The sequence below is a fragment of the Carassius carassius genome, chromosome 32, assembly GCF_963082965.1.
Source record: "Carassius carassius chromosome 32, fCarCar2.1, whole genome shotgun sequence".
Classification (NCBI taxonomy): Eukaryota; Metazoa; Chordata; class Actinopteri; order Cypriniformes; family Cyprinidae; genus Carassius; species Carassius carassius.
The window spans coordinates 26,056,535-26,083,670 of record NC_081786.1 but is presented as its reverse complement, the minus strand read 5'-3'; the positions used below and the strand labels follow the sequence as shown (position 1 = coordinate 26,083,670).

The 27,136-nt window shown below is 37.9% G+C and overlaps 2 protein-coding genes across 4 annotated transcripts; one reads left to right on the top strand and one right to left on the bottom strand.

Moving 5' to 3' along the window:
• Positions 1-151: 151 nt before the first annotated feature.
• tfb1m (transcription factor B1, mitochondrial) lies at positions 152-26,115 on the bottom strand. 2 transcript variants are annotated; one of them, XM_059520847.1, is made up of 8 exons: positions 26,025-26,115; positions 25,051-25,205; positions 24,749-24,900; positions 23,488-23,596; positions 22,292-22,443; positions 16,742-16,861; positions 1,448-1,575; positions 152-886 (listed from the first exon to the last, which is right to left on the bottom strand). In XM_059520847.1, the coding sequence occupies exons 2-8, from the start codon at positions 25,181-25,183 to the stop codon at positions 601-603; spliced, it is 1,080 nt and encodes a 359-aa protein (XP_059376830.1). In that variant the 5' UTR covers positions 25,184-25,205; positions 26,025-26,115; the 3' UTR covers positions 152-600. The 2 variants fall into 2 exon arrangements, with proteins under 2 accessions (XP_059376830.1, XP_059376829.1); XM_059520846.1 differs by lacking the exon at positions 26,025-26,115 and adding an exon at positions 25,418-25,991.
• LOC132113049 (claudin-20) lies at positions 1,643-8,921 on the top strand. 2 transcript variants are annotated; one of them, XM_059520848.1, is made up of 2 exons: positions 1,643-1,839; positions 5,780-8,921. In XM_059520848.1, the coding sequence occupies exon 2, from the start codon at positions 5,884-5,886 to the stop codon at positions 6,613-6,615; it is 732 nt and encodes a 243-aa protein (XP_059376831.1). In that variant the 5' UTR covers positions 1,643-1,839; positions 5,780-5,883; the 3' UTR covers positions 6,616-8,921. The 2 variants fall into 2 exon arrangements, with proteins under 2 accessions (XP_059376831.1, XP_059376832.1); XM_059520849.1 differs by lacking the exon at positions 1,643-1,839 and adding an exon at positions 4,815-5,397.
• Positions 26,116-27,136: the final 1,021 nt, after the last annotated feature.

The window sequence follows — 27,136 nt, the reverse complement described above, 5'->3', positions numbered from 1 at the left end:
GTGTTCTGCAAAAAAAGCAGCAACATTTTTTTTGTTGTTTGTCAAAAACAAAGGAATAAAATGCACGATTAAAGTAACAGACAACTGAATCACACTTATAGCACTCAAATCTTATTAGCACACATTAAAAAAAGTCTAGGAAAAAATGTATTCATCAAAGTCAAATTATTTTTAGGTAACAATGGCAAGTGTTTTTTCCCTCTGAGAGATGGTTGTCAGCCTCTAGCTGTAAGATGATTAAAGCATTCCCATAGCTGCTTTATGATGTGACAGGTTATCTGGGCAACACTCTATACCTCAGTTCAAAACAGAGATGGTGACTAGGAACTGGAATTGATTAAAGGAATTTTTCTATTCTTCCTACAAAACAGCTTTATGTGATAATTCACAGTGTTCTTAAACTATATCTCCCATAAATTTATCTCCTTCCATTTTCTAAAAGCATTTCTTTGTCTATTTTTAGCAGAATATTTTCAGCTGATGCTTCATTTACCTCACTGTTGGCTAGTCTTCTACATACTGCAAGCATCCATTTAAAAGACAAAAAAAAAGCTAATTCATGCCAGCTGATGTAACGGTCACCTTTAAGAGTCTGCTGTGTTAGTGGCTGTCGTTAACATTTTCCTCTACTGTGGTGTGAAGGTTATGTCCTTTACAGTTCTTTACAGTTCCCAACTGTCTCTTTGCCTGATGCCTGAGTTTCAGTTCTTCTCTGAAGTCATAGTCGATGAGGCCTTGGTTCCCCTCGCAAAGCTTACTGTAGGCGTCTGCTAAAGCCCTGAATTCAGAAATAGAGATCTCTGTGGGCCGCAGTGTGGGATCCACATCAGCACTGCGCAGCAACTCTTCCGTCAGTTCTTGACGCTGAGACTCTGGGAAAAGCATCCTGCAGAAAAGAAAAAAAACAGTCATCACACGCTGACACAATGAGTTAATGTACAAAACTTGAGAAGTGGCATGGAAGTGACGTTATATGGTCTGTGCGGATGTTTGCTTAGCGCTTGTCAAATTAGAAAAGCAGCGACACATACAGTTTATGTTGCTGCTGAAATTACAGATGTTCTCCCTCACATTCATCACTTCACTGACACTAACTGTCGAGCTCCTGAAGGGCCAGCTTCCTGCAGCATTGAGCTCCAACCTGCCCCAACACACCTGAGTGGAAGTTTGTAATCCTGAACCCCATTGATTCCCTTCCATTTCATCAGGGTTTAATTAGGGTTGGAACTGATCTCTGAATGACAGTAGCCTTTAGGAGCGGGACTGGAATAATTTCAATGTATGTATTTAATGTTTTGCAGGATGAACACTCAACACCAAGATACACAACAGTACAAGCAATTGTGCATACTGTGTTTTGTATCTCTGTATCCACCCTGACTAAAATCCATGAGAAAAGAGATAAAGAGAGAGGAGTTTGTTTACAGAATGCCAGGGAAATGCTTACTCAAGCCCTCTGCGGCAGTGCTTCCTCCGGAACTGGAAGGTGTTCTTGACAATCCTCTCGACCAGCTTGAAGGGCTGCTGGATCTGGGGCTGAGCCAGCGGAGTGAAGTGCACCACCCCCACATCCACCTACGTAGACCGCGGGGTGACGAGATGAAAACACACACACACAACAGTGTTATAGTCAGACCTGGAGACCATTTTCACAAGCTACTCCCACTCGAGTGAGGGGGAGACACGGAATGGAAACTAGCGCAGAGATATAGAGTGAAGAAAAGCAGAGGGTTGGGAGAGGAGGCGGTGGGTGATGCTGCACGATGACAAGCCAGTTCCGGTTGCTACAGTAACACCTGTTTGAAGGACCATCAAAACAAGCCTCTTCAAATGTGAATAGTAAGTCTCTTGTTACACTGTTGCTTCCTAAATGTTCATATATCCACCGTCTAGTGATGATGTAGGGGATGATTCAGCTTCTATCTCGCCTGGTTCGCCGATCAGCAGTAAAGGACGGTGCTTCTTTTCATTATGCAAAATCGACACAAACGTCTGCCCAGGCTAAAACCTGTTTCTCTCGTGTAATAGTAGCACTAGCAGGAGACATAATTTTAGTAAATCCAGAACCAGTTACCGACCTGTAGCAGAACAAATTGTTTATCTGTATAAATCCATAGTATAGATTCTGATTTTTAATCAAGTAAAGCACAACGCTTAACAGCTAGGGGATATCGTAGTAGTAATTTTCCTTAAATTAAGGAAATGTGCTGGAATGCCCACTGAATGGAGACGTGATGAAGATCACGGAGATACGGATGAAAATGTAATTAGTTAGGTGATAAAGAGAAAATGAATCATTGATTTGTCAGACACATTGATTTGTGCTGCATTTCAGCTGCATGCCTTACTGTGATTTAACCTACTGAAAACCAATCTGGTTGTGTTGCAGTCATGCAGGACTCTTGGCTTCCTAGACTTCGGCTAGATTCTTCCACTTGGGCTCATTTTAAATAAATTACGAGCAGGATACAAGGCTTTGAAGAGCCCTCATGATGTTTAGGGCTACAAAACAGCAATACACTGGAGATGACAGAGAAGGAAAGATGTGACGAGAGCTTTCAGAAAGCATTGACTCATCTGCCTCAGCTATGCAGAAGGAGAACCAACATTCAAGGAATCAATTTGGCCGCCTGTCATTTACCCAGCTTGGGATGCTGGTTTTAAAATGAGACACTTCATCCCTTCCCTCAGTGAAGGCGTTGGAAATTTTGACCAGGTAGATTCAAGTCCCTACACTTAAGCAATATTAAATATTTACAGCTCAGGGTTTACAAGCAACTGCACAGAGTGATGTATGAATATACACAAACTAGCTTTCCTGTAATATAGCCCCTCCCCCTTTCCTCAAGTTATTTTAATCCTGGTAATAATGCAGAACACAAATGGCCTAAACACACAGATATGGGCCATTTCAGCAAAATCTGACTTTAATAACAGTTGTAAAAGTTACTTGTACTTGTAACAGTTGCACACATTACAAGTAAAACTCAACAGCATCACTACACTATATATTTACCCCGTACTGTATTGTATAGGTTGCCTTATTTGCACCTAAGTGCAAGTGCCCCCCTAATACAAAGGGTGTGAAATTTCATTTGTCATTTCTAATGGAGAATGATCAAACTGAGGTGGCAGTACCTCAGGGCTATCTGAGTAACCATTATTTCCTTTACATAACTGCCAGTGAAACAATGGAGTATGCAGCTGAAAATGCATACAGTGAGGGGAAAGGAGAAAATAGTCCTGCAATGAGTAGGGATACATTAATCATGACAGCACTTTCAAAAGACAACCACTCTTACTTCAGCTCAGATAAGGAAGCGGAAAGAGAGAATGTAACCAGCGCAGGCTGACAGGGCTTTTGCCAGGGAGGCTTGTTTTTACTGTAGGAATGGCTCGTCCTACGCTTCATGAACAGCCCAAGGCATTGATGGGAACCAAAGAAACTACTGATGTGCTTTGAGAATCAGATATGAATTGATATTCATGGAAACTCTCTCCAGCCTATATAAGACTAGAGGCTTCTAAGGTGTCTGGCTGAAGACAGAAGGCATAAACAGTAAGCAAGTTAAGAGGGCTAAATGAACAGTCGCCCTATGTTTAGGCACTTTGCGAATGCAAGATCAGTGAAAAGCATTCCTATTTTATTGAACAGTAAAGTCAGAAGAAAAAGCCCAGAGGCAATAAATCAAGGTAGTGAGGAAACCCATGCACTTCCCTCTTGCACAGCAGAGAGTAATTTCCATTTATTATCATGAATTTAAACTGCCATTTCTGTAGCAGTGGCGTTAAGACCATTTTGACATCTGCATTACAGGCAAACAGCTACAGCAGGGTATAATGAAATGTTTCCATCAGCAACTGTGAATAACAAATGGATCTCATCCTAAACAATAAAAAGCACACAGGCAAATAGAGAAAAAAACCCACCCCCACCCCATACCTCAAGAAATGACAATTTCGATGTTCATCTCAGGCCTTTGCGCAATAGCTAGAGGTGATAAAATCAAGGCACCATCCATATAATTGCTTTCCGTGCCTTCACACGTCAGTTCCCAACACACACGTTCCCTTGGTACATGTTAGCGGACCCCTTTACACACGGTTTACACATTTTCATTATTTATTTTCCAGCACAATCCCAGCAGCAACAAAGTGAGGACACACAAACCAGCATTTTAAACGCTGCTAGTGCCTAAATGCATTAAAATGAAGATCATCACCACTAAATACAAGAGTATACGACTACACCTTCAGCTTTGTAAAAAGTGTGTAAAAGTACTGATTTTGACTTACAGCTTCAATATTGATCATTTTTAGTTTTTACAGACAGACAGATAGATTCAGTTTTGTCCTTCTTTGCCCTCTTTGTCATTTCTAAACCAATGCCATATAGCCACTCCCACCCTGCAGCGAAGAGAGGACGGATGGAGGACGGCAGGGGTGGGGGGTGTAGGGGTTTATAGGGGCAGCAGCTGTGAGTTCATTCTCCTGCAGAGTGAATGTTCCTGCTCAGTGGCTAGTCATATTATGATTAGGGTGATGGCCATGGCATTGCCACTTTAGTGAAACTCCTTTAAAAGCAGGTGAAAGGGCCAGCCCTTAGTCCACCATCCAATGAGACCACTACCCATGTGCATGTGCTCTGAGAAACAACAACAACAAAACATACATATAAATATTACACACACATACATATATACAAACATACATGCATGTGTGTATGAATGCATAAAACAATTGTCTAATCTGCCTGTAGAACAAAATGACAATAAGCAAAAATGACTTAATGCTTCTCTAATAAATGTATTTGCATTTCATGATGTTTCAGAACATTTTAGGGATATCTCGTTTATTTTTTTCTTTTTAACTGGAAAACAAAGATGCTTTTTTCCCCCCGTTAAATTTATATATTTCAAATCCAAAACATTCATGCAGCTCAAATCAGCTAATAAACAGCATTAATATATGAGAATTAGATATTCAAATGTAATGTGTTAAGCATTTACTTCTCTGAGAGAAAAATCGGGGTACATGAAAGCAACCAAAATCGACGTTAAATCGAATCAAAAAGCTTTGGACATTATAACATAGACGGCTCTTAAATCTGCTGTGAGAGCATATGGAGAAAACAACAGAGACTTTCGTGCGCGTGAAGTTGAGAGATCGCTGCTGCGTGACGTAGACCATCATTCGTGCGGCTTTGAAAACAGCATCGTCGCTCCATCTCTGATGTCCTCTAATATACCGCTTCTGTTGAAGACACGGATGACATGAACGGATCGCCAGCGTCACGACTACGGCCGTTTATACTCTGTTTTTGTATTTAGCAGTGTGTGTACGGTTGTGTGTGTGTGTGTGTGCTCGGAAACCTGACGCGTCTCTGCACCAGCCGAGGTAAGGACAGGATTTCTGCATTCCGCTCCGTTTTAGAAATTATCCGCTCAGCCTCCACTATGAGTCATAACCATAAAGATTTCGATTATTGCCTTGGTAGAAACAAAGGAAAAAGAAAACGTGCTGACAAGTTGTGCGCTTGTGTGTCTGAAACAATACTTTATTTCCTTTACCTGACCATGCGGAAAACAGAATCAGACTCCAGTTATAAGACATGGCAACAATGCGTGCATGTTCTGTCACTCCACTAAGAACTCAGTTCATACCCAGAGATGTGGGTATGAGGCACGAACCTCATCATCCTGTGTGCACACTTCTCTTTGTTCCCAGTGCGCTGGGGAGGAGGAGGACACACATTTAATTCTCTCACTTATTTCCTCAGGCAGGCGGCGGTGCTGAGGAGTCTCTGCTGTCGCAGTTGCAGCCGAAGGAGAGGGGACTAGGCAAGCTGGTGTGAATGTTGGCCGAGTTAAGGAACGTGGCAGGATGGCGTCCACGGGCACGCAGATCTTCGCCTTCGTGCTGGCATTGCTAGGCATCCTAGGTGCCACGGTGGCCACGTTACTGCCTAACTGGAAGGTGAGCGCGGATGTTGGCTCCAACATCATCACTGCCATCTCGCAGATGCAGGGGCTGTGGATGGACTGCACCTGGTACAGCACTGGCATGTTTAGCTGTACCCTAAAATACTCTGTGCTGGCGCTGCCCGCATACCTCCAGACGGCACGCACCACTATGGTGCTCTCCTGTGTGCTGGCAGCGCTGGGATTGTGTTTGGCCTCTGTGGGTTTAAAGTGCACTCGCTGGGGTGGGGGACGGCGTGCTAAACGTCACGCTGCCATGGCCGCCGGCACCTGCTTTCTGGCCTCTGGCTTTCTCTGCCTTGTTCCTGCCTCCTGGTACACAAATGAGGTTATTGTCAGTTTCCTGGACGCCAACGTGCCAGAAAGCAACAAGTTCGAGCCAGGCGGTGCCGTCTATGTAGCGTTCGTCTCATCTGGTTTCCTTTTCGTGGGCGGATCCATTTTCTGTCTGTCCTGCCCGGGGAAGCGACACGGCCACCAGGATTTGGTACTTCTCCCTCCGGACAAACTCCTCCTGCAGCAGCAGCAGCAACTGCTGCAACAACAGCAGCAACAGGACCAGCTCCAGCACCAGTACTGCTCTCTCTCACCGCTGGATAACAAGACTGGCTACAGCCTGCAGGACTACGTATAGGAGACTGATAGTTCTGGAGAAAGACAAGTGCAATGCACTGCCACTCGACCTCTTGGCTCTCGTGATTACAACATGAAAGGGAGAGAGGTACCACAACTTTAAAGAATTTCCCTTGTCGTTTTCGTCTCTCCCCTTTTTAAGATCAGCAAGCACAAAACAGTGGAAGTATTCTCTCAAGCGACGTCTACGAACAGACGGATAGTGAATACTGAAGGACGAGCGGCAGCAACACTGCAGTAGTGACAGCTAAAGCAGTGTGCAAGACAGACGATAAATAAATGCACATATCCAGCATCCTAGTAAATCGTATTAAAGTGTTCCTCTGTGAACAGATTAGCAACAAGGGAATGTTTCTGCTACTTCAAATCCCACCCCCCCTTCCCAAAGATCTGAACACTGAAGCAATCGTTTAGCTGCTAACAATCGTTTGGTAACCTCTGATAAAATAAGATGGCAATATGTCTCTAAGAGGCAACAGCATGGGAGAGCCCTTGTTTGGGAGATTATTTGCTTTTCTTTCTATTTGAGTAATTTGTGTTAATGAAATATAATTATTTTGGTAGCTGATAGGGTGATTGATATTCTGCCTAAGCATGCTTTCTGGAGCCTGTGCATAATGCAGTGGAATGCCTGATGTAGACTGAATTGTAGCCATATAGCCTGTGCCTAAAGAGCTGTAGTACATAAACCGCTGAAACTGTTTGGAGAGAAGTAGGAGGAGAGAGTGAATAGGGGTTGCTGGGTCAGATATGGCTGAGAGGAGACTGCCCCTTCTTGCGTCAAATGGAAGATGTAATGTTGTGCTGATCAACACTTTCACATTTTGCCCCAGAAAAAAGCACGCTGCCTTGAGCTCAGGCCATGCTGTTTGCCGCTCTATCACGCACACACTCATTGTGCTGCATGTGTGCTTTTTACTCATGCTGCTACTCTCACTGCCATGGAAACGGGATTCTACACCCAAATACTTGTATTGTCTAGGGTCATGTTTCTCTGCACTAGGATAGTGGTCCTGTCTGTGACGAGCTGGAGGCTGTAATAAATCACTCCAGCCAACAGCAGAGGATCGGTGTCTAGAGACAGTCTCTGCAACAACCCGTCTCTCAGATGGGAGGGTCCGTACCCTGCTGACCACCTCCGAGCTTGAGAATATGATCAGCAGACAATGTAAGTGCAGCAGATTTGTTTAACAGACATAACATTAACAAAGATAAGATTGAGTTTCAGTAACTGGCAGTTTTTATGGAAGCATGTGGAACCTGATAATTGGCTTGGGTCCACTCTCACAGGAAGTAGATCTCTGCCAAATTATTTTACTTTTTTCAAAATTTTAATAAGCAATCACATTTGTCTAAAAATGCATCAGCTGTGACATCTGCTGAAAGATTGTCACCTACAAGGGGCTCTTTTCGTCATCTTAAAGGAATATTGCCGGTTACTCATGGCCATCATCTGTGGCATGCTGTCGATTATGAGAAAAAAACATTTTGTCATAATTTACTCACCCTCACTCACCCTCATGAGTTTGAACTCCTACAGATTTGGAACCTGTATTAAGTCAGGAACGGTTTGGTTACCAACATTCTTTAAAAGAACTTCTTTTGCATTCAAGAAGTACACACAAGTTTGGAACCTTAAAAGGGGTCATATGACGTCACTAAAAAAACATTATTTTGCGTATTTGGTGTGATGCAGTGTTTATGTGGTTTAAGGTTCAAAAGCACATTATTTTCCATATTAGTGTTGCTCCTCTTTGCTCCACTTTCTAAAACGCGTAGATTTTTACAAAGCTCATCGTTCTGAAAAGAGTGCTGTTCTCTGATTGGTCAGCTATCTAGTGCTTGTGATTGGCCGAATTCCTCAAGCGTGTTAGAAATGTTCCGCCCCTTACCAGGTTCAAGAAACTTTCATACATAAAATGTGCTTCATACACTCGAATATTTGGGTTATACTGTTCTGGAATAGTGTTGTAATTAAAACTTAACTACTGAGACTGTCCTCTTTTGGAAGACCAAACAAAGTAGTTTGGCTTTTGCAACAAAACAGCATCTCCATGACATGGCGGCGAAGGCAACGAAACTACAGCGGGAATAAGTTTCTTTCTTTGCGTATACATTTGGATAGTATGATGCAAATCTTCCCACACAGTGATAATGATGTAGATATGTGGGGGCTTGTCTGAACTAGGCGTTTTTCGGAAGGTGTGGCTGAGCATTCACTATTATAAATAATATCTCTTTGGGTTTGAGACTTTAATCTTTTTGACTTTATGAATCTTCTGTACGCACAAACATCTTTTAAAACTCTTTTTAAAACATGAAATCACATCATATGACCCCTTTAAATTATGAAAAAAAGGAAATGCATTTCCACTTTACTTGCTTGCCACTGATGCAATTTTAGATTAGCTTAATTTTTTAGTACATTTCTAGTCTCTGTTAAACAGACAACATGTCACAAATACTGGCCATAGAGATTTAACTATTTATTTAAGTAGGGGAAACTTCATACTCTAGCTCCCTCAGTGCTCACCATCCTGTTCTTCCTGAGCGCTTATGGATGTTGCCTCTGACAGCCAGAACAGTTGCATGACGTGCAAATTTGCCAATGCATGTATAGACAAACACCCCCTCATTAGCATGCACCCTCCCCTACGTATATAACTTGTGCCAAAAGTGGAGTAAGTGTGTGTTGTGCTTGGACGCAGCCATGCGTTTCTATGCTGCTGAAGGGAGGAATGCAATTTCAGTGTTGTTCAGCTCTGACAAAAAGCTTTGGCAGTGATGGATAGCACAGCGCATTCTTCCTCTCAAGCAGATTCCCATAGGCGAGCAGATGGCTGGGCCCAGCTCGCCCCCTGCAGGCGGCGGCGGGCTTGCTGCGTGAGCACAGCCAGGTTTTGTGCTGCCCCTCTAGGGCAGATTACGCCTTCCTCAGCAGACCATGCCAGCTTCTGGACAATAACGACTGCCCATGCACCATTACCGAATGCAATAAGCACTCCTCCTACCCTCCAAAAGTAACGTTGTTCTGATACGTTACAGTTGTGAATGTGCCAAACTCATGACTCTTGACTACTTTGCAAATGTATGTACAGGTGTACTGTTCTGTTTGCCAAAAGCAAGATGATTTAAAGTTTTGAAAGACTGTCATCTGTACTGGGACATAGTTTATAAATATGATGTTTATCAACTTAAATATGAGCTAATATTAAATTCCAAAGCACAGTAATTCTAAGATAAGCAGTTCAAGTACACTAGGACAGGCTTTAACCTGTTAACTGTCACCCCGTCCCGTATACGGGACGCCTACGTTGACTATACTATATTACAATCAAATCTAATCTAATCCTGACAAACTATATATCGTTGGAAAGGTTCAAGACTCCCAAATATATATTTTTCCAATATTATTTGTTAAAAATTATGTAGGAAAAGTAATAGATTAATTTATGACAAGAGTGCACCCTCAGAAATCTACATTACAAAATGAGTTTTGACCTTTGTTTAAAAAAAAGACTTCCTCGTTGCCTTTTTCTCTATCATGTTTTAGAAATCATCAGAAGTTATATATCACTTGAAAACATAAAATCTCAAAATTCATCCTTTAAAACCCATTTTAAAATCAGACATTGCATTACCATGTAAATGGCACATCAAAATCATGTTACAAAATGTTTTCAGTCATGAATTATAAAAATTTAGGTTTGTATCATGCACATTCAAGTCTATCTTCAAAAACGTGAGTGACAGTTAAGGGGTTAAAGGACTGAGCTGATTTTTAAATTGTGCTTTGGGATTTCATATTTATCAAAGCTCTGCAAAGATTGCATTTATTATTATTCATTTACTGAGAGCACTGTTCAACACCCAAGCATGTTCACAGCAAATCTTCTTCATAAGAAGACACACATTTACACCTTTTATTGTGTAACCACATTCGAAAGCAATTTATTTTTTGTTAGCTTAACATGGTAAAAGATACACTGAAATGAAGATGATTATCTGTAGATAGTATTACCAGAAGAGGTTTTGTAATTATAAAGACAAACTATTCATATTGTTATGGTGCAGCTTGTTTATTAGCACTCTATGGAAAGAAAAAAATAAGTTTCATATGATCCAGACGAAACAAACAGGCCCTTGTTTTTGTTCAGTGGCTAATATAATTATTTCTTGTTGGGTAAATGCAGCTTATATCTTGGTGGATGCTTCTGCACCTTCTTAATTTTGCAGAGGATACTGTTCAAATATTTCTGTACTGTTCTCTCAATGTGCTTGTGCAAGTAGTTATATTTTTATTAATAAACATTGTTGTGAGCAGTATGTTCTTAAAAACAGTCTTATTTTCATTAATTTGTGCTGTATTGTTTATTTGAGATCAACACTTCAGCAATAAATGGCAAATATTTGAATAGAACAGGCTGTATGGAACATATTCATTCATCAGTTCCATTTACTGAATACTTAGTTAACATTAAAAATGGATAAATAAAATCAGCATTCATTTATTTCCTAGAAGACCACTGAATGAGAAGTACTGTAAATCAATATCATTATCAGGTGTGTGTTTAAACATTTTACCTAATTAGTTTCAAAGGATGTTGCATTTAAATTACAAAGTACATTTGTATACACCATAGTAGTATTTGTCTTTAAAATGCATATGAATTTCACTATTAAGAATAGTAGCAATTTTCATTGGTGTGGCTATTTTACATACAGTGCTTAAATGATTTACTATCCATTATTAATTAATGTATGCACTGATCATAGTGCTAAGTCATAGTCCATTAAGTGTAAGAAAGATTTTCTGCCATCAAAGTAGGCTTGGTTCTTTAGGTGAACTTTTCTTATCTTGGCTTATTTTCTTATTATGGCTCATTACATACTGAATATGGTGATGAGAACACCCCAACTACCATTACCATTATTACATTACACAATGGCAAAATAGTGCATTACATGTCTTCATGTAAGGTAAAGCATTTCAGTCATGTAACACCAGCTAAACAGATTAAAACTGAAGTGTCATACTTCATTGGTCATCAAAACTCCAAAAGTAATGGCGAGTCAAGTCCATAGATCGTCAGTCAGTCCGTACTGGCACCCCTCATTGCAAACATTTGTATTATTTTATTTTAAAAGCAGTGTGTTATTTTTGTAGTATGAGCAATGTGGAAGATATAATAAGATTGTCAGACACTGTGGTTGCCCTTGCCCTGCTGGAAACACTCCTGGGTCTGTACACACACTCCGTGAGCACAATGAAATGATGATACTGCTCTTGTTTGGTGCATTGTGAACTGCTGAGAAAGGCAGTATAGAATGCCAAGACAGAGCCTGCATGAAAACAACTTTTCTTTTGTTTAGTTTTTGTTTTGTTTTCAAAGGTGTAAATAAAAAGATTACTGGAGTATGCTTTGGAAAATACTATTTCAGTCTGTCAACTTTAACATTTCACATTTAACTGAATGTGTTACTTGTAATTTGTGAAATCTACTAGCAAATTCAGAATGAAATTTAAAGGTAAATCCTACGCCAAATTCCTTTCCGAGTAAGTCTTAAGGAACAAAAATTTCAGCACTGATTTATCTTTAAATTGAAAAGACTTAATAAAGTGAATTCAAACATCACACAAAGGGCAGAATAATTTTATTAAATAAATATGTGTGAGGAGCTTCTGCAAAAATAGTACCGTTGTTATAAGTAGAATAACAGCAGATAATTACAGTGGACTTAGAGCCATACATTTGGAGGAGCTCTTAAATATCTTTATTGAAAACTACTAATCAACTTTGGTCAAAGTCCAAAGCATTTAATAATAAAATGGGATATTTTTAGATGTGAAATCATAATATATTGAGAGTAAGGTTGTGGGCTTTCTGAGACATTGAAATAACCTTCCTTTATTCCTGATACCTCATTTGACCCCATTTATTAAAATGGAGCACTACCTATACTAAATTTGACCCCATTATTCACTCTGTGAGGTTTCATTTTCTGTGATGGTCCCATGGTGCTACGGTCAATGGAGAAAAAGAGTTTAATGATCCTTAAAATGGACATAAAAGAAAAAAGCGACTGGCCTTGCTATGTATGGGTGGTCGAAATGACACCTTTTTATGTCCAGGATGTCGTTTCAAAAAAGCCCTCTTTTTTTAAGAAATAAGAAAATAATGTCAGAACAGTGCTGTTGCCGAATAGCAGGTCTCTACAGTATTATATTCTGATTATTTTTATAACATTGTGTGATCCAAAACCATTTGCTGCAACATTCAAAAATTATAGTTTAAATATACTAATAATAGTAATTCATTGGATAAGTTGACATGTATTTCATTTTTTTGTTGTTACTGAAGCATTATAAGAACTGAAATAAGATGTGCTCTGCAAAGATCCTACACCTTTTGAACAATTAATTTAATGACTTTTCCAGTCTTTCGTGAGTCTTTTATTTTAAAAATACTCCTTTAGTTAAAGACAAAACTGCAGCTGTCATATACTATAAATCCTCAAAGGCCATATGTGTCCAAAACTATCATTTTTAATATCTTCTTTATGCTTTTTTCCTACACATTTTCATGATGAAATGTCATCCATCCACATGTGAAGCTGTGTAGGATCATCACCTCAGAGATCGTAGAGGAACGGAGGTGCCATTGCTTCTATTACTCTTAATATCCAGACAAACATCTGCTTGAGGTATGCTTCACTCTCTCTACAGATCAATCTCTGTCATGAGCTCATCCTCAAGCTGTCTCCCTCTTACTCATACTTTCTATCCTCTGTGTGTGGGAAGGACACTGCAGTAGCAGCTGGCTCCATGTCTGCCTCCGTACATGCGTCAGCTCAAGGGACGGCGGCCCATCCCCGTGCTCGTGAAACACATGGGGAGAAGGCGGGGGGGTCGCTACTGAACCACTTTTGCATCTGATGATGAAGAGATGATCATTGTATTCATGCATTCATTCTAAGGAGTGCAATTATTCTGTCTAACAGCAGCATTTTACAGGAGACACAATGTGGGCAATGACAAGTTCATCTGATTGTATTGAGAACTTTTGTTTAAATATGACACAGTTCAACATTTCCTATAGCAGTCACCGCTTGAGCAAGTGCTGGTGTTGAAGCCTTGCAATGCACCTGGTGGGGGGTGTCAAGTGCGATCCATGAGCGATCAAGCCTGAGGACATACAACGCATAACCAATCACCGTGGACACAAGCCTTCAAGGACAACCATAGTCACTCAATGTGACAGAACAAGGTGCCTTGCAGCGTCCACACAAGACTGCCAGACATTTAAAAAAAGCCACATATAAAAAAAACCCCACCCCTAGTGGCATGCCAATATCAGCTAATGCTCGTGATTATAAATAGAACAACTCAGTCCTGTTCTAAATGCTGCAGCTAATTCTCTCTGACCTTACAGAGGGGTTCTGCAGGGAAATGAAACGTGGCAAATCTAATAATTCAAGCCATAGTGTGAATGTAGTGCAGAGCAAATCACGACTGTTCTCTAAATACAGTGAATGAGCTACTGCTAATTACCAGCTGCACAATATTCAGTTCTCTAATCCAGTTAATTTGACAAGAGCATAACAGGAGGCTGTGCATTATACACCATGTGGGGCAAGATACTCCCAGTCGCATCTTCTCTCTAAACCTTCAATAAATCCTATTAACTTTTCACAGTGTTCATGTACTGTGATCTCCGGACCAATTCACACACACTTATTTGAGATTTTTTTTACTGGGACTGTGCATTGGTTGACGGAGATACAAAAACTATATTCTGCCAAAAAAAAAAAAACATCAACAATGTCTACAGAGGCATGTACCATGAGGCTGGAAGAAACAAACTTTGGGTTATAGGATTGGTTTCAAATTGACAAAACCAAACCAGTCCAATTAGGCTCATACAGTTACTTGAAACCTTATATATTGAGTCTTATTTATATTACATATTTCATCATATTACATATCTATATAATTTATAATTAAACTAAGGCTGATATTAATTGTTAAACTGTAATTGCCAATGTGTCATGAACCAGGTATAATTAAAAAAAATTATATAAAAATAATTTTAGTGTTGATTCTTTTTCAAATTCTAATTATTTTCTGGTAAGTGACCTTTCATTTGGATCAAGAGAACCTGGGGAATGACTTAATTGGTACAGAGCTGTGTCTCTTTGCTCACTGCCGATTAGTCTAAATTGCCAATTGGTTGGCGCAAAGTAATCTAAAACTCACTTGACTAGCCAGCTAAACTGCTACAGTAAAAGAATATATATATATATATAAAATGTTATGATTAAATTGCTATAATATGAATCTAGAAATTAACACACAAAGTTTAATGCTTCCAAGACCATAACCAGCCATATTTACAATTTCTGGAAAACCTCATCCAAGTTAGCCACTTACTGAACATTCTGACAAATCAGACGAATTTGCAAGGCATAAAAATGGATGTACAAGATCAACAAATATAAGATTTACTGGGGCAATGCAGTATTGGTGCAAAGGGGCAAGTTGCCGATCCATCAGCTTGCCTAAAACCTAGACTATTCTTATTGTTAATCCCAGACAAACTACATCATTCTGATACCAGGTTGAATTGAAAAGCAGTATGCAGACTCAACAGCAAATTCAAAGATGACACACACACAACTAATGCTGATTTAAAAAGATGCGAGCAGTCCTCTAGGGTAAGCTTCTTCAACACAGATGGCATTCAAACCACCAAAGCTCTGTACAGCAAATAAACTGGCAAAGGCAAATTTGCAGTAATAAAATCTTGAACTAATATCAAAGAGAATGCATTGCTTTTAATGTAAGCATAAAAGAACACATACATATCTATCTGTCCCTATAGCCAACAAACTGTGTAAACTAAATTTTTGAAAAACATTTCGGAAGAGTCTTCTGGGTGGTTATAAGGGCACTGCTAGATAGTCCTGCATGGTGGTTGATCACTGGCCCATCAAAAGATTTGATTCCCAAGATATGACTCGGGTCTTTTCATCAATCCAAGTCCAATTTTATTTTATTATTATTTATTAAATATAATAAAATTGATAATAAATATCATTTTATTACGTTTTCTAAGACCTTTTTAGACCTCAACAAGCCACACAATTTGTTGTCGTTCATATCCACAGGACAAACTGTGAGAAGAGAAACACGCTGAAGCTGTGAACAACAGTAATGGTGAATCTTAATTAGTCACTAGAACATGAACTGCATATTAAGTCATACTCAAAATACAAACAAGCAGTTATTTCTCATTTAACCCTGATTATTATTCTGCTTTTCCACAAGATTGATCTTCCTGACATCAGACAACTGAAGACAAACACCAGTGATGAATATTATACTGATAAAGGTCTAAAGGTGAATTCCCCTCATTAAATTAGATTTTCCATCATCACACAGTTTGAATTTTGTTTTTTGTAAAACCCAAAGGAATACATTGGATGGAGAAAGGTCCTGTGAGTACTTATCCCTCAGATATCTTACAAGGGTTAGCCTATGTTTTTTCAAAGAGTGCAGTTAAGATTTTTCTCAGGGGTATGTCTATAATACCTCATCACTCTTGTACAATTTTTCAGTAACTTCTTGTGAGAAACCTCATGAAGCATCATATACTTCTTTCATCAGTTGTGTAAAAGCCTTGGTGTGCAATGAAATAATCATCCATGCCATTTAATCCAAGAGAATGTGCAATTCGTCCCACTTTCCTTTCTTCTCTTCTTCATTCTAAAGCACTCTGGCTGGATAAAATATTTACAGACAAGAGAACTTTGTGCGTAAGGTACATTCTTTTATAGGACCCTCTTATCCACAAACCCCTGGCATTCCCCAAAACTCAAAAATCCAGTGGAGTAAAGAAGCAAGACAAAAATTTTCAAACAGACTCTTTTTCCCTAACTGTACAAAAGAACAGCATACCAAATGCCCTGTGGGCATTATTACACACAAAGCGTCGCCATCTCTGATTCCATATCTAAGACAACATTGACTCTGTGCTCTTCTAATGAGCTAACACCCACATCCTTCTACATGAGCAGTCAAATAAAGAGAGATACAGAAACATAAATGGCAGAAGAAAGGGACTTACGCTAGGTTTTGGAACAAAGGCACATCCTGGGATGGTGAAACAGTTTTTGACAGTGCAGAGATACTGAGCCATGACAGACAGACGGCTGCGTTGACGGCTTCCTGTGCTGGCTGTTAACCTCTAGAAATTAAAGAGAGGACAAAGACAAGTTTTTCTTCCCAACCATTTCAATCAAAATAACAACAATAAGAAAAACACTCAAATACTTTTGATTAAAGGGGTGGTTCGGGATTTTTGACATCGGACCTCATTTTTAGGTCAGCCTGGTTGTTATTCATCAGTGGAGACATTTTTTTTTTTAAATTATCCAGTCCTTATATTTGGATAGTTGGCCGATGCTAGGCTAGCGCAAGTCAATGGGTATATGTTAGCCAGCCATTAAAAACCGTTTTACCCACTCCACAGTGCACCAAACGCAAATCAATTATAACACTAGACTATCGATGCAAATGTCCGTTGAGAGAATAATGTTAGAAATCAAACTTACCTTTCATCTCAATGATCCTAAAGGAACTAGTTTCTCAGCCGCTGCGGAATTTTACTTTGCTCTGCTTATGTGATGTTAGTGATAATCAGTGTGCCAGCGGCAGGTAAATACACTTGCGTCATGTGTGGACCGGTCACTCGGTTGCCTAGGTAATCAATATCACTCCGCTGCTGCTGTCGACAAGGCTTATGATTACAGGGAACAAATTATAACTAATGCAATGTGATGAAAGGTAAGTTTGATTTCTAACATTATTCTATCAACGGACATTTGCATCGATAGTCTAGTGTTATAATTGATTTGCGTTTGGTGCACTGTGGAGCGGGTAAAACGGTTTTTAATGGCTGGCTAACATATACCCATTGACTCGCGCTAGCCTAGCATCGGCTATCTATCCAAATATAAAGACTGGATCATTTTTTTTTTTTAAATGTCTCCACTGATGAATAACAACCAGGCTGACTTAAAAATGAGGTCCGATGTCAAAAATCCCGAACCACCCCTTTAATGTTGTTCTAGTTTTCTTTTTTTTTTACAGAAAACTCGTTACGTAATATTATACTTTGCATGGTACCCAGCTACCTAGAATTCTTACAAACCAAAAAAAAAAACAATATTTAAAATATTTTGTATTTGCTACAGTGTGCCAAAACTGCTAAAAATGCTATAAAATAAACAGATTTTAGCTTGTTCGTCCACAGTTGTAAAACTGCAAGACAGAAAATAACAACTGAAAAAAGTCTGAAATCTGATTGTTAACAGAGCAGAGGTAGAATGTTCAGAGGGAACACCTATATTCACTCATTAAATCTAATAACATTTATTTTTCCTGTAAATTTAAGAGCTCTTTTTAAAGATCTTATTACAGTTACTGTTCATATAAAACATAATTTCTTGCATAGTGTGTAACATAAAATCTTTAGATTTAGAGGTTGTTAATTCTGGTTTGCAGGCCGTCACATTATGACAAAAATTTGATTGGTGTTTTTTGCTTTAGAGTGTTCCAGTTTTAGACAATCAAGCTCCATGCTGTTGAAAAACTTCTCTGAGTAGATCTGAGATGTTGTATTTGGCATGGGATTTAATATGGTGGTAGGGATGCACCAGTTGACCGGCGATCGGCTGGTTTTTGGTCTTTTTTCGGCCGATTTTTCCGGAAGTGCGCCCGCGTGCACAGACTACATAGTAATCATTGTTATGTCATATGTGTGGAAGTATTTCGAAATCTGTGCGCAGGACACGGACAGCCGTTCAGCACTGGAAGGGCAGAGCTACATGTCTGAGCCGGTCTGAGCACAGATAGCAGGAAGCGATCAGCCGTTGGTGTACTGACGCACAAATAAGAGTCCCTTTCCTGCGCGCACTGAAGCTGCGCGAGCGTATACTGTACCGGTCCGAGCCTCGAACACGAGTAGACCGTGAAGAGATTTTCAGATCAACTTCTCGCGTGTTGGATGAGAAACGAAACGGACTAAACTGTGACAAAACTGAAATGTTTGAAAAGCCAGAATTATTTTTATTTTACCTTATAATTACATCGACTCAATTTGATTTAGAAATCACCTGCTGTAGCACACTGAAAAAAAGTGTTTCACTCATCCAATTAAAAATTTTTTAGGGTAATGATACACATCTATATTTTTTTTACTTAAGACAATAGTTATTTATTTTTCATTGTCTCAAGTAAAAAAAAATATAGATGTGAATCATTACCCTATTTTTTTTTTTTTATTGGATGAATGAAAAACTTTGCATCTTTGTTTTATTCGCACCAACATTATTTGATTTTAACATTTTGGAATAATGTATTTATATAGCATACTTTTATTTACTCTAACTGGTAAAGACGTTTTTTTATTTAAAACCAAATTTAAAAACTAAAACAAATACTGAATGCTGATTAAGAAACATCCTATTGAATGTGTGTTGATTGTGTTGTTTGGATTGTAGAACTATGCAGTTATTGTCTTTAAATTTTAAAAAAGTTCATCTTTTCATTTAAGGCCAGTTCTCTGTAGTTTCAACAATTCAAAAACAAAAGCTAAATGCTGGTGTCTGTACCATCTATGTTTGTATTGAATGTAGGCTACTTACTGTGCAGTTACTGCTGTTAATTTCAGATGGTTGCAGTTATTGTTTTCAATAGCCAAAAGCCAGTTTGGCCTATTAAATACCAAATAAACATCTTGTTTATGCACATTTTCATTCTTTCTTGTTTGTTGCTTAAAGAAAAAAAGAAAAAAAGAAAAAAAAATCGGAAATCTGTATCGGAATTGGCCAGTTTGCTTGTAAAAAATCGGTATCGGAATCGGCCATGAAAAATCATGATTGTGCATCCCTATATGGTGGCTTGAGAGAGAGCCTGAAAGTGTGCATGTTTCATGCCAATTTCAAGCTGCATGATGACAACATAAATATAAAATGACAATTTATATTCTGCTTTTCTTTTAGGACTTCTGTGTCTTCTTTGCATGTGAAATGAACAACAATGTTTTGTTGCAAACCTGAAAAGCCTAAATTTCATTGTGTCCGAATTGGCACTATTCATAAAAGAGTATGAGAAAAAAGTAACTGGACGACCTAGTACTAGGCTACTTCTGGCAACATTATGCTGTCAGATCAGACAACAAGTGAACATCCAGTCAACACTTTACTAGTGTTAAACAGGTCACTGATAATTTCCTTGTATTGTGCATTCTGCACATTACTGATATAAACTATATGGCTTTGCGTTATCGTCCAGGCAGAACTATTGTTCCAGCCACCAAAGACAGATTCACAACAACCTGCCTGATATATCTCGACTACTCTGTGTATCCATAAATACATGTGAACTAGACAAAATGACTAGCAACATGGGCACTATATTCTCTAATATATTAGAAGCTGTTGCCCCCATCAAACTGAAAAAGGTTAGAGAAAAACATACTGTGCCATGGTACAACAGTAATACCCACTCTCTCAAGAAAGAAACTCGTAGTCTTCAGGGAAAATGGAGAAAAACTAACTTGGAAGTTTTTAAAACTGCGTGGAAAAACGGTATGCCCAGCTATAGACAGGCTCTAAAAACAAAACTCATTGAAAATAACCAGTAGATTCTACAGCGTCTAATACTTCAGCTTCATTCATCACACCCAAAGATAAACTGCAGTGCTTTACAACTATAGGACAGGAAGAGCTAAATAAACTTATCTCTGCATAACAGTTGTTACATGTAGCAGAAGAACCTCTTCTCAATATCATTAACTCGTCGTTATCTTTAGGTCACGTCCCAAAACCATTCAAGCTGGCGGTTATTAAGACTCTTATTAAGAAACCAAAACTAGATCCTAGTGTACTGGAAAATTATAGGCACATTTCAAATCTTCCTTTTATGTCTAAAATTTTGGAAAAAGTTGTGTTCGCTCAACTGTCCGATCACTGCCACTTTGTTTATTTAATGTAAATGATGAGTCATCTCATTTATTACCACTAAAATATGGAGTGCCATAAGGATCTGTCCTAGATCCTCTGCTATTTTCAATATACACATTGCCCCTTGGTAATATTATTTGAAAACACGGGATTAGTTTCCACAATCATGCTGATGATACTCAACTATATATCTCAACAAGACCAGAGGAAACTTCTAAATTATCTAAGCTAAATGTAAAAAATTTTAAGATTGGATGACCAATAATTTCCTCCTATTAAATTTGGATAAGACACAGATATTACTTATTGGACCAAAAAACTGTACACAGAATCTCATAGATTACAATTGCAACTAGACGGATTTCTAAAATCTGGGTGTTATATAAGACAGCAACTTGTCTTTTGTAAATCATATTTCCCATGTTACAAAAACAGCATTTTTCCATCTTAGAAACATTGCCAAGCAACGAAACGTTACCTGTTTCTAATGCAGAAAAGCTAGTTCATGCATTCATGACCTCTAGACTGGACTATTGTAATGCACTTCTAGGTGGTTGTCCTGCATCTTCAATAAACAAGCTACAGGTAGTCCAAAATGCAGCGGCTAGAGTCCTTACCAGGTCAAGAAAATATGATCATATTACCCCAATTTTACAGTCTCTGCACTGGCTACCTATTGAGTTCCGTATCAGTTACAAAATATTATTACTTACCTATAAGGCCCTAAATGGTTTAGCTCCTGCGTACCTAACGAGCCTTTTACCACGCTACAATCCATCACGCACCCTAAGGTCACAAAACTCTTTGGTAGTACCTAGGATAACAAAGTCCACTAAAGGAGGTAGAGCTTTTTCGAATTTGGCTCCCAAACTCTGAAATAGTTTATTATGCTCTATTTGTTTCTCTGTTTTTGCCACAGGATGTAAATATGTAACTAGGATTTACACAAGCTTCAGTCTGGATCCAGAACACCTGAGAAGAGATGATGCCAACCCTGAAACAACATACAGAACTACCAAATATTGCAAGAAGTTTCATTGCATCATATAATAATTGCTGTTAACATTGTTCACCGTCTGTTTGATTATGTCTTTAATTGATTTTTCTGTACATTTCTGCCAAATGTACATAAACTGACAGTCACCACTTATACTGTAAGTCACCTACTACTAAATATTGTAGAAACTTAACTTTCTGTGAAGTTGCTTTGCAACGATTTGTATCATAAAAAGCGCTATAAAATACTTTAATTGAATTGAATTATCCTATCAGGCCATGGAAATGGCAGTGAAGTGACATATCTGACACTGGTAGCTTACATGATGAATGTAGTACATCCATATTTCCATTTTTCTCCCAAAAGAAACTCTACTCCAGCATGCATGAGATTTTAGATTTAGAAGAATTATAGCACATTGAAATATCTGTAAAACAGTAATCCATGTTGGCTTTGTCAAGGCAACATTATAATTGGTCGTTAAGAAAGTGTGTACAGTGTGTTTTCACAGTACAGAATATGAGGAACATAAACTAAAATGGAAAAGAGAAAATAAGGCGGTACTAGTTAGTCTACGATTGACTACAAGCAACAAAACTCCAGTTGGACAGCAACTACATTTGTAGACCTTACTTCTTTAAAACAAACTTACTTCAGCCACCTCTTTTTGGAAGGTCAGTGTAAGCCTTGTACGTCCAAACATAAAGCACCCAGTTCTGTTCGACATCTGTTCCAGCCACTTTATAATGAGAGGAGTCGACACACTAAAGGGCAGATTTCCAATGATGTGCAGGTTGGGGGGTACTGAAATACAAACACACATATTCATAAAGAACCTTTCATGTTCTTTACGGCCGCACATATAACAACAAAGTACACAAATTATGTTACTGCCAAACAGCGTCGGGCAGCTGACCTTTGTTAAGATGGCCCTTGATCACCCAGAAAAGGCTGAATAAAGTACATTCAGGTTGTCTTAAGCTTGTTTGTTTGTGAATAAGACAGTTGCTGCAATAGGTGTTAAACAGAGGGGCAAGGTCTGGGGTGTTCTGGGTTTAATGCTTTGCCAGGCCCTTTGCAGTTGTGTCAGATAAGAACATTTTATTAAACTGAATTCTAGGAAGAACTGGCAACCAACACAAAGACATGAACAAAGGTGTGAAACGAGAGCTTGGAGATTACCAACAAGTTAAGCTGCAGCATTTGGACATGTTCAGGGGGAAAACATAAAGAGGCTTATTTTCTCTGATGATTTATTATTTCAAATAAGAATTTTTTAATTAGACTTGTCCAACAAATTATTTTAACATATTTAATATGTACAACACATAAAAATGGCACCCCTGGTAATTATAACCAATAAAATAAATAAATGTGAAATAAATAAATATTAATTTTCTTAAAAAATGTGTCTTGAAATTATTGGCAACCCTAGAAACAATTAGAAATAAACATCTAAGAAAAGGTATGTTTCCATGTTCCCCTGAGTGATTGGGAAAACTTACAGCAAGTGGTAAGACATGACTGTCTGTGCCAACATATTGGCTCAAGTGCCTACAGTTTGCCAAGGGTAACTGGTCCCATTCAAAGTTATCTATACAAAGGTAAGTTGAACAATGTATTGAATTAAGTGGTGCCAATAATTGTGTCACAAATTTCTTTTCAGAAAAATAAGTCTTTATTTAACTCAAAATATCCACCAGTATCCATAGAGGATAAACAGCAAAGACATTTTGTGACACAAGTGTGTTGTGCTCGTATTTGCCGAGGGTGAAATAACATAAATCGTTCCACAGTGAAGTACTAGCTATTTATTGAACTGTGTTTGAGATCACTTTTAATGTTTACCATCTTCCCATGTCTTAGCAATGTGGGCTGGGAACCCTTTTTCCAGTCTGTATGTGAGAATATCTCCATGTACTATCCTCATTTTTCCAGGAGCAGCCTCAGACAAGAGCTGAACAAACAGAAGAAGACACAAATACTTCAATATACATGCTTACTCAGCCTAATTATATGATATAAAATTAGAAACAGACAAACACACAAACACATACATAAAAAAATATTCTGTTCCAGATTCATACCACATTATTATAATTTTTCTTTAATCTTATTTAAATGTTCTTTCTGTTCTCATGTCATATACTGTATGAATGTACCAAGAGCTCCTAAAAAATATAAATAAATAAAAATTCCTTGTGTGTCTATAACACACTTGGCAAATAAAGCTAAAGCTAATTCTGACAAAAAAACAAGTGCCTTGGTGGAAGAGTCAAGTAACATCTCACAGCAAGAATTGTCTAATCTTTCTCAGTCCATTAAGATGAGATGCACTGTAGAACTAAAAGCAGCTGGTGGTCACACTACACACTTACTGTTTCTTTTGATATTGATATTGTACTCATTATTCCATTTGTTAAACATCTGTGAAATTTGTTCAGTTTATTTATCAACTGTTAATATTTTTATGCTCATACAAATAATTTCACATAGTAGATTAGTAGATTCTGAGGGATGTCTCTTGGCAAATGCTCACCAAGGCTCACAATGTTTTGAAATATTATTACAAATTAGAATTAAAAATAGCTATTATAGATATAGTTATTTAAAAAAAATAATAATAATGATAAAACCTATAGTGTTTATTGGATATCAGCCACTAGTAACTAAAAACCTTTGCTTTAGTGTAAAGCATCTGTCATTATAAAGTACCTGGTAGACTAATATAGGTGAAGTTGCATTCAGTATTTTTATGCACCATTTTGTTCCTTTTTCTTTTCTTTTCTTTTCTTTTTTAAACCACTGCCGATACCAGTATTTAACAATTTAATGGTTAGCGTGATGCCGCAATATGTAATGAAAGTTAGTTTTAGAACAAATTTAATGTTACCACTTATTTTACATACATTCCTTTACAATTCACAAAATAATAATTTGAAAACAGAAAAAATACAATATTCATTGATCAGCCGGTTTATAGTAAGTGGAATAAACACTTTTGCTTGCCAGTCTAGCAGCTATTGGTCAATGTCAATAATCTCAAAATAGTCTAATATTTGAAATGGCCAATTTATCACTCTATAGAATAGTCTATTTATTTGTATACCTGTAATCCTGGAATAAAGCGTGTGTCCTTCTCCACCACTAGTAAGTCTGCTGCTCCAGCTTTCAGAATAGACCTGGTGAGGCCCCCAGGTCCAGGTCCCACCTCACACACATGCGCATCCTTCAGGTTTCCCGCCTGCCGGACAATCTTATCTGAAATTCATAAGCATTTTGTTTAAGGTTGCTGTTTACATTCCGGACATTCCACACTTCACAAACACACATAAACAGTGTGCTACTTCACTGAAATCTATATAGTCTTGTTAACAAATTTTGAAGGGAGTTTACAACAGTTGGACTGACCTGTGAGTCTCATGTCTAGGAGGAAGTTCTGAGAGAGCTGTTTCTCTGCTCTCAGATTATATAGTTTGATAATCTCCTTTATGGTAGGCAGAGGAGGTAACCGAAAACAGGACAGTTTCTGTGTAGCTGCCATCTCCCTTCAGTTAAAATGACAACTGAAAAACAGAATTGCCTTTTAAGTACTTGTCTTTTAAAATATTGCTGTTTACTTATAAAATATCCCAGATTTTCAGTGTAATAACACTTCTTAATGCCTCAGTACAAAGATAGATTTTCAATACATAGTGTAAGGAAGAAAAACAATTTCCTCAGTTACAGAACATTTGAGCAGAGAGAGTGCAGTCCTGCAACAACACATGGCACTCACATGTCTATGTTATTTGTCAACTACCACCCAAAATATCTGGAGCTAGAGATTAACAGGAGATTCGTGATATTAGGACAACACCTTGTGGTCAATCTTCTGACCTGCAGTTACTTTGAATCAAACTGTCGGTTTCATACACTGTATACCAAAACTGATACTTTTAGCGTTAAACGTAAAAAGCATAGCGTGTGCAGGACTTATCCAATTTATGAAAATATTTGTAATTTAATTTTAAAATACAGAATATAATTCAGCAACGTAAATTCAACAACAGTGCCTAACGTTATCTGCCCTGGCTCTGAGCACTTAGAGATGAAACAGTGAATAACAATGTAATTGTATTTAAGTTAAGACACACGTCCCTTGGTGGAGATATATAATAAAGACTGTACATGTTAGAATTAATCTCTAAGCATTGAAGACTGCGACATGCTAATAAACAAGACAATGTTACTCTTTGTTTAACACATATTTAAATCGCGTGGAAAAAGTTTTTTTTTTATTTTACTTCTTACTCAGCCACATATTTAAACAACGGCTATCTTCGATAAGAACAAAACTGTTTAAGGCTAAAACACGACACAAACAGGAAACACGTTTTCCTCACCAGCGCAGATGTCTTCCTACATTGGAGGCGGTTACCCTGACGCTGTGATGATTTCCTCCAATGGAGTGCCGACAACGAACCAACTAACCAATCATGTTCATAAGGGGCGGGGATGTGTTGGTGCCCTTGAAGATGTGTAAATCGACGTCGTTTGACCCTCAAACGTGATAATTATAATAATGTAGAATCACAGAACACTTAAAAAACATTATTATTATTTTTGTTTTTATTATTATTATCTGATTCATAGATCAGGTGAGGTTTAAATTATATTTTGACTAATTAACCTTAGTGTACAGTTTTAAATAATCCCATCATCTGTCACAAATCATATGAAATCATTCAAAATCATGGACATTTGGAACCAGACTTTCTAATAATCTGGGCTCTGACGGAGCAATTTCTTCTACCTTGACTGTGTGATTATTTATTTCAATTACAATGGTAAGAAACTCCTACAGAAACTTTATTTTTTAATTCACTTAAATGATTACCGGAGAATTATAATTACTTTATAGTAAGATTTTAAGTGACTTGATCATTCCAGAGAACATGACATGTTATAAAAGGGTGTGCAGCCAAGTAATTTTAGGTTCTTATTTTCTTTTTTTTCAACCCTCTCAACCCTCACAAAGAGTCCTGTCAATTTCTATTTTACATTACAGATGGGAAAAGACCTGACATGATTTTACTTTTTTTAAATCTCAAAAAGCTGCCATTTAAACAGGGGAGTACAGATATTTTTAGTCACCATAGCCAATTGTATTTGTAAAAAAATATATATTTTTTAAATAATATATATAAAATATAGCTTTCTGGGGTTATATGGTTTAATTGCAGCTTTTAAGTGCTGGAGCATATGAATTTTCACTTTAAAATGAAAATATAATTTCTGAGTATGTAATAATTTGCTCACTTTTCTATCCGAATGAAAAATGAATTTCGGAATAAAATAATTCAAATCAGCACTACAGCATTTCTGTGGTGTCATGGCTACTACTAACTGTTAACAGTGTGGATCTTTATGCATTTATTTCATTATGCATTCATTTCTTTAAATTGTGAATTATAATATATGATCATGTCTGTCGCTTTCAAATATTGTAATAAAA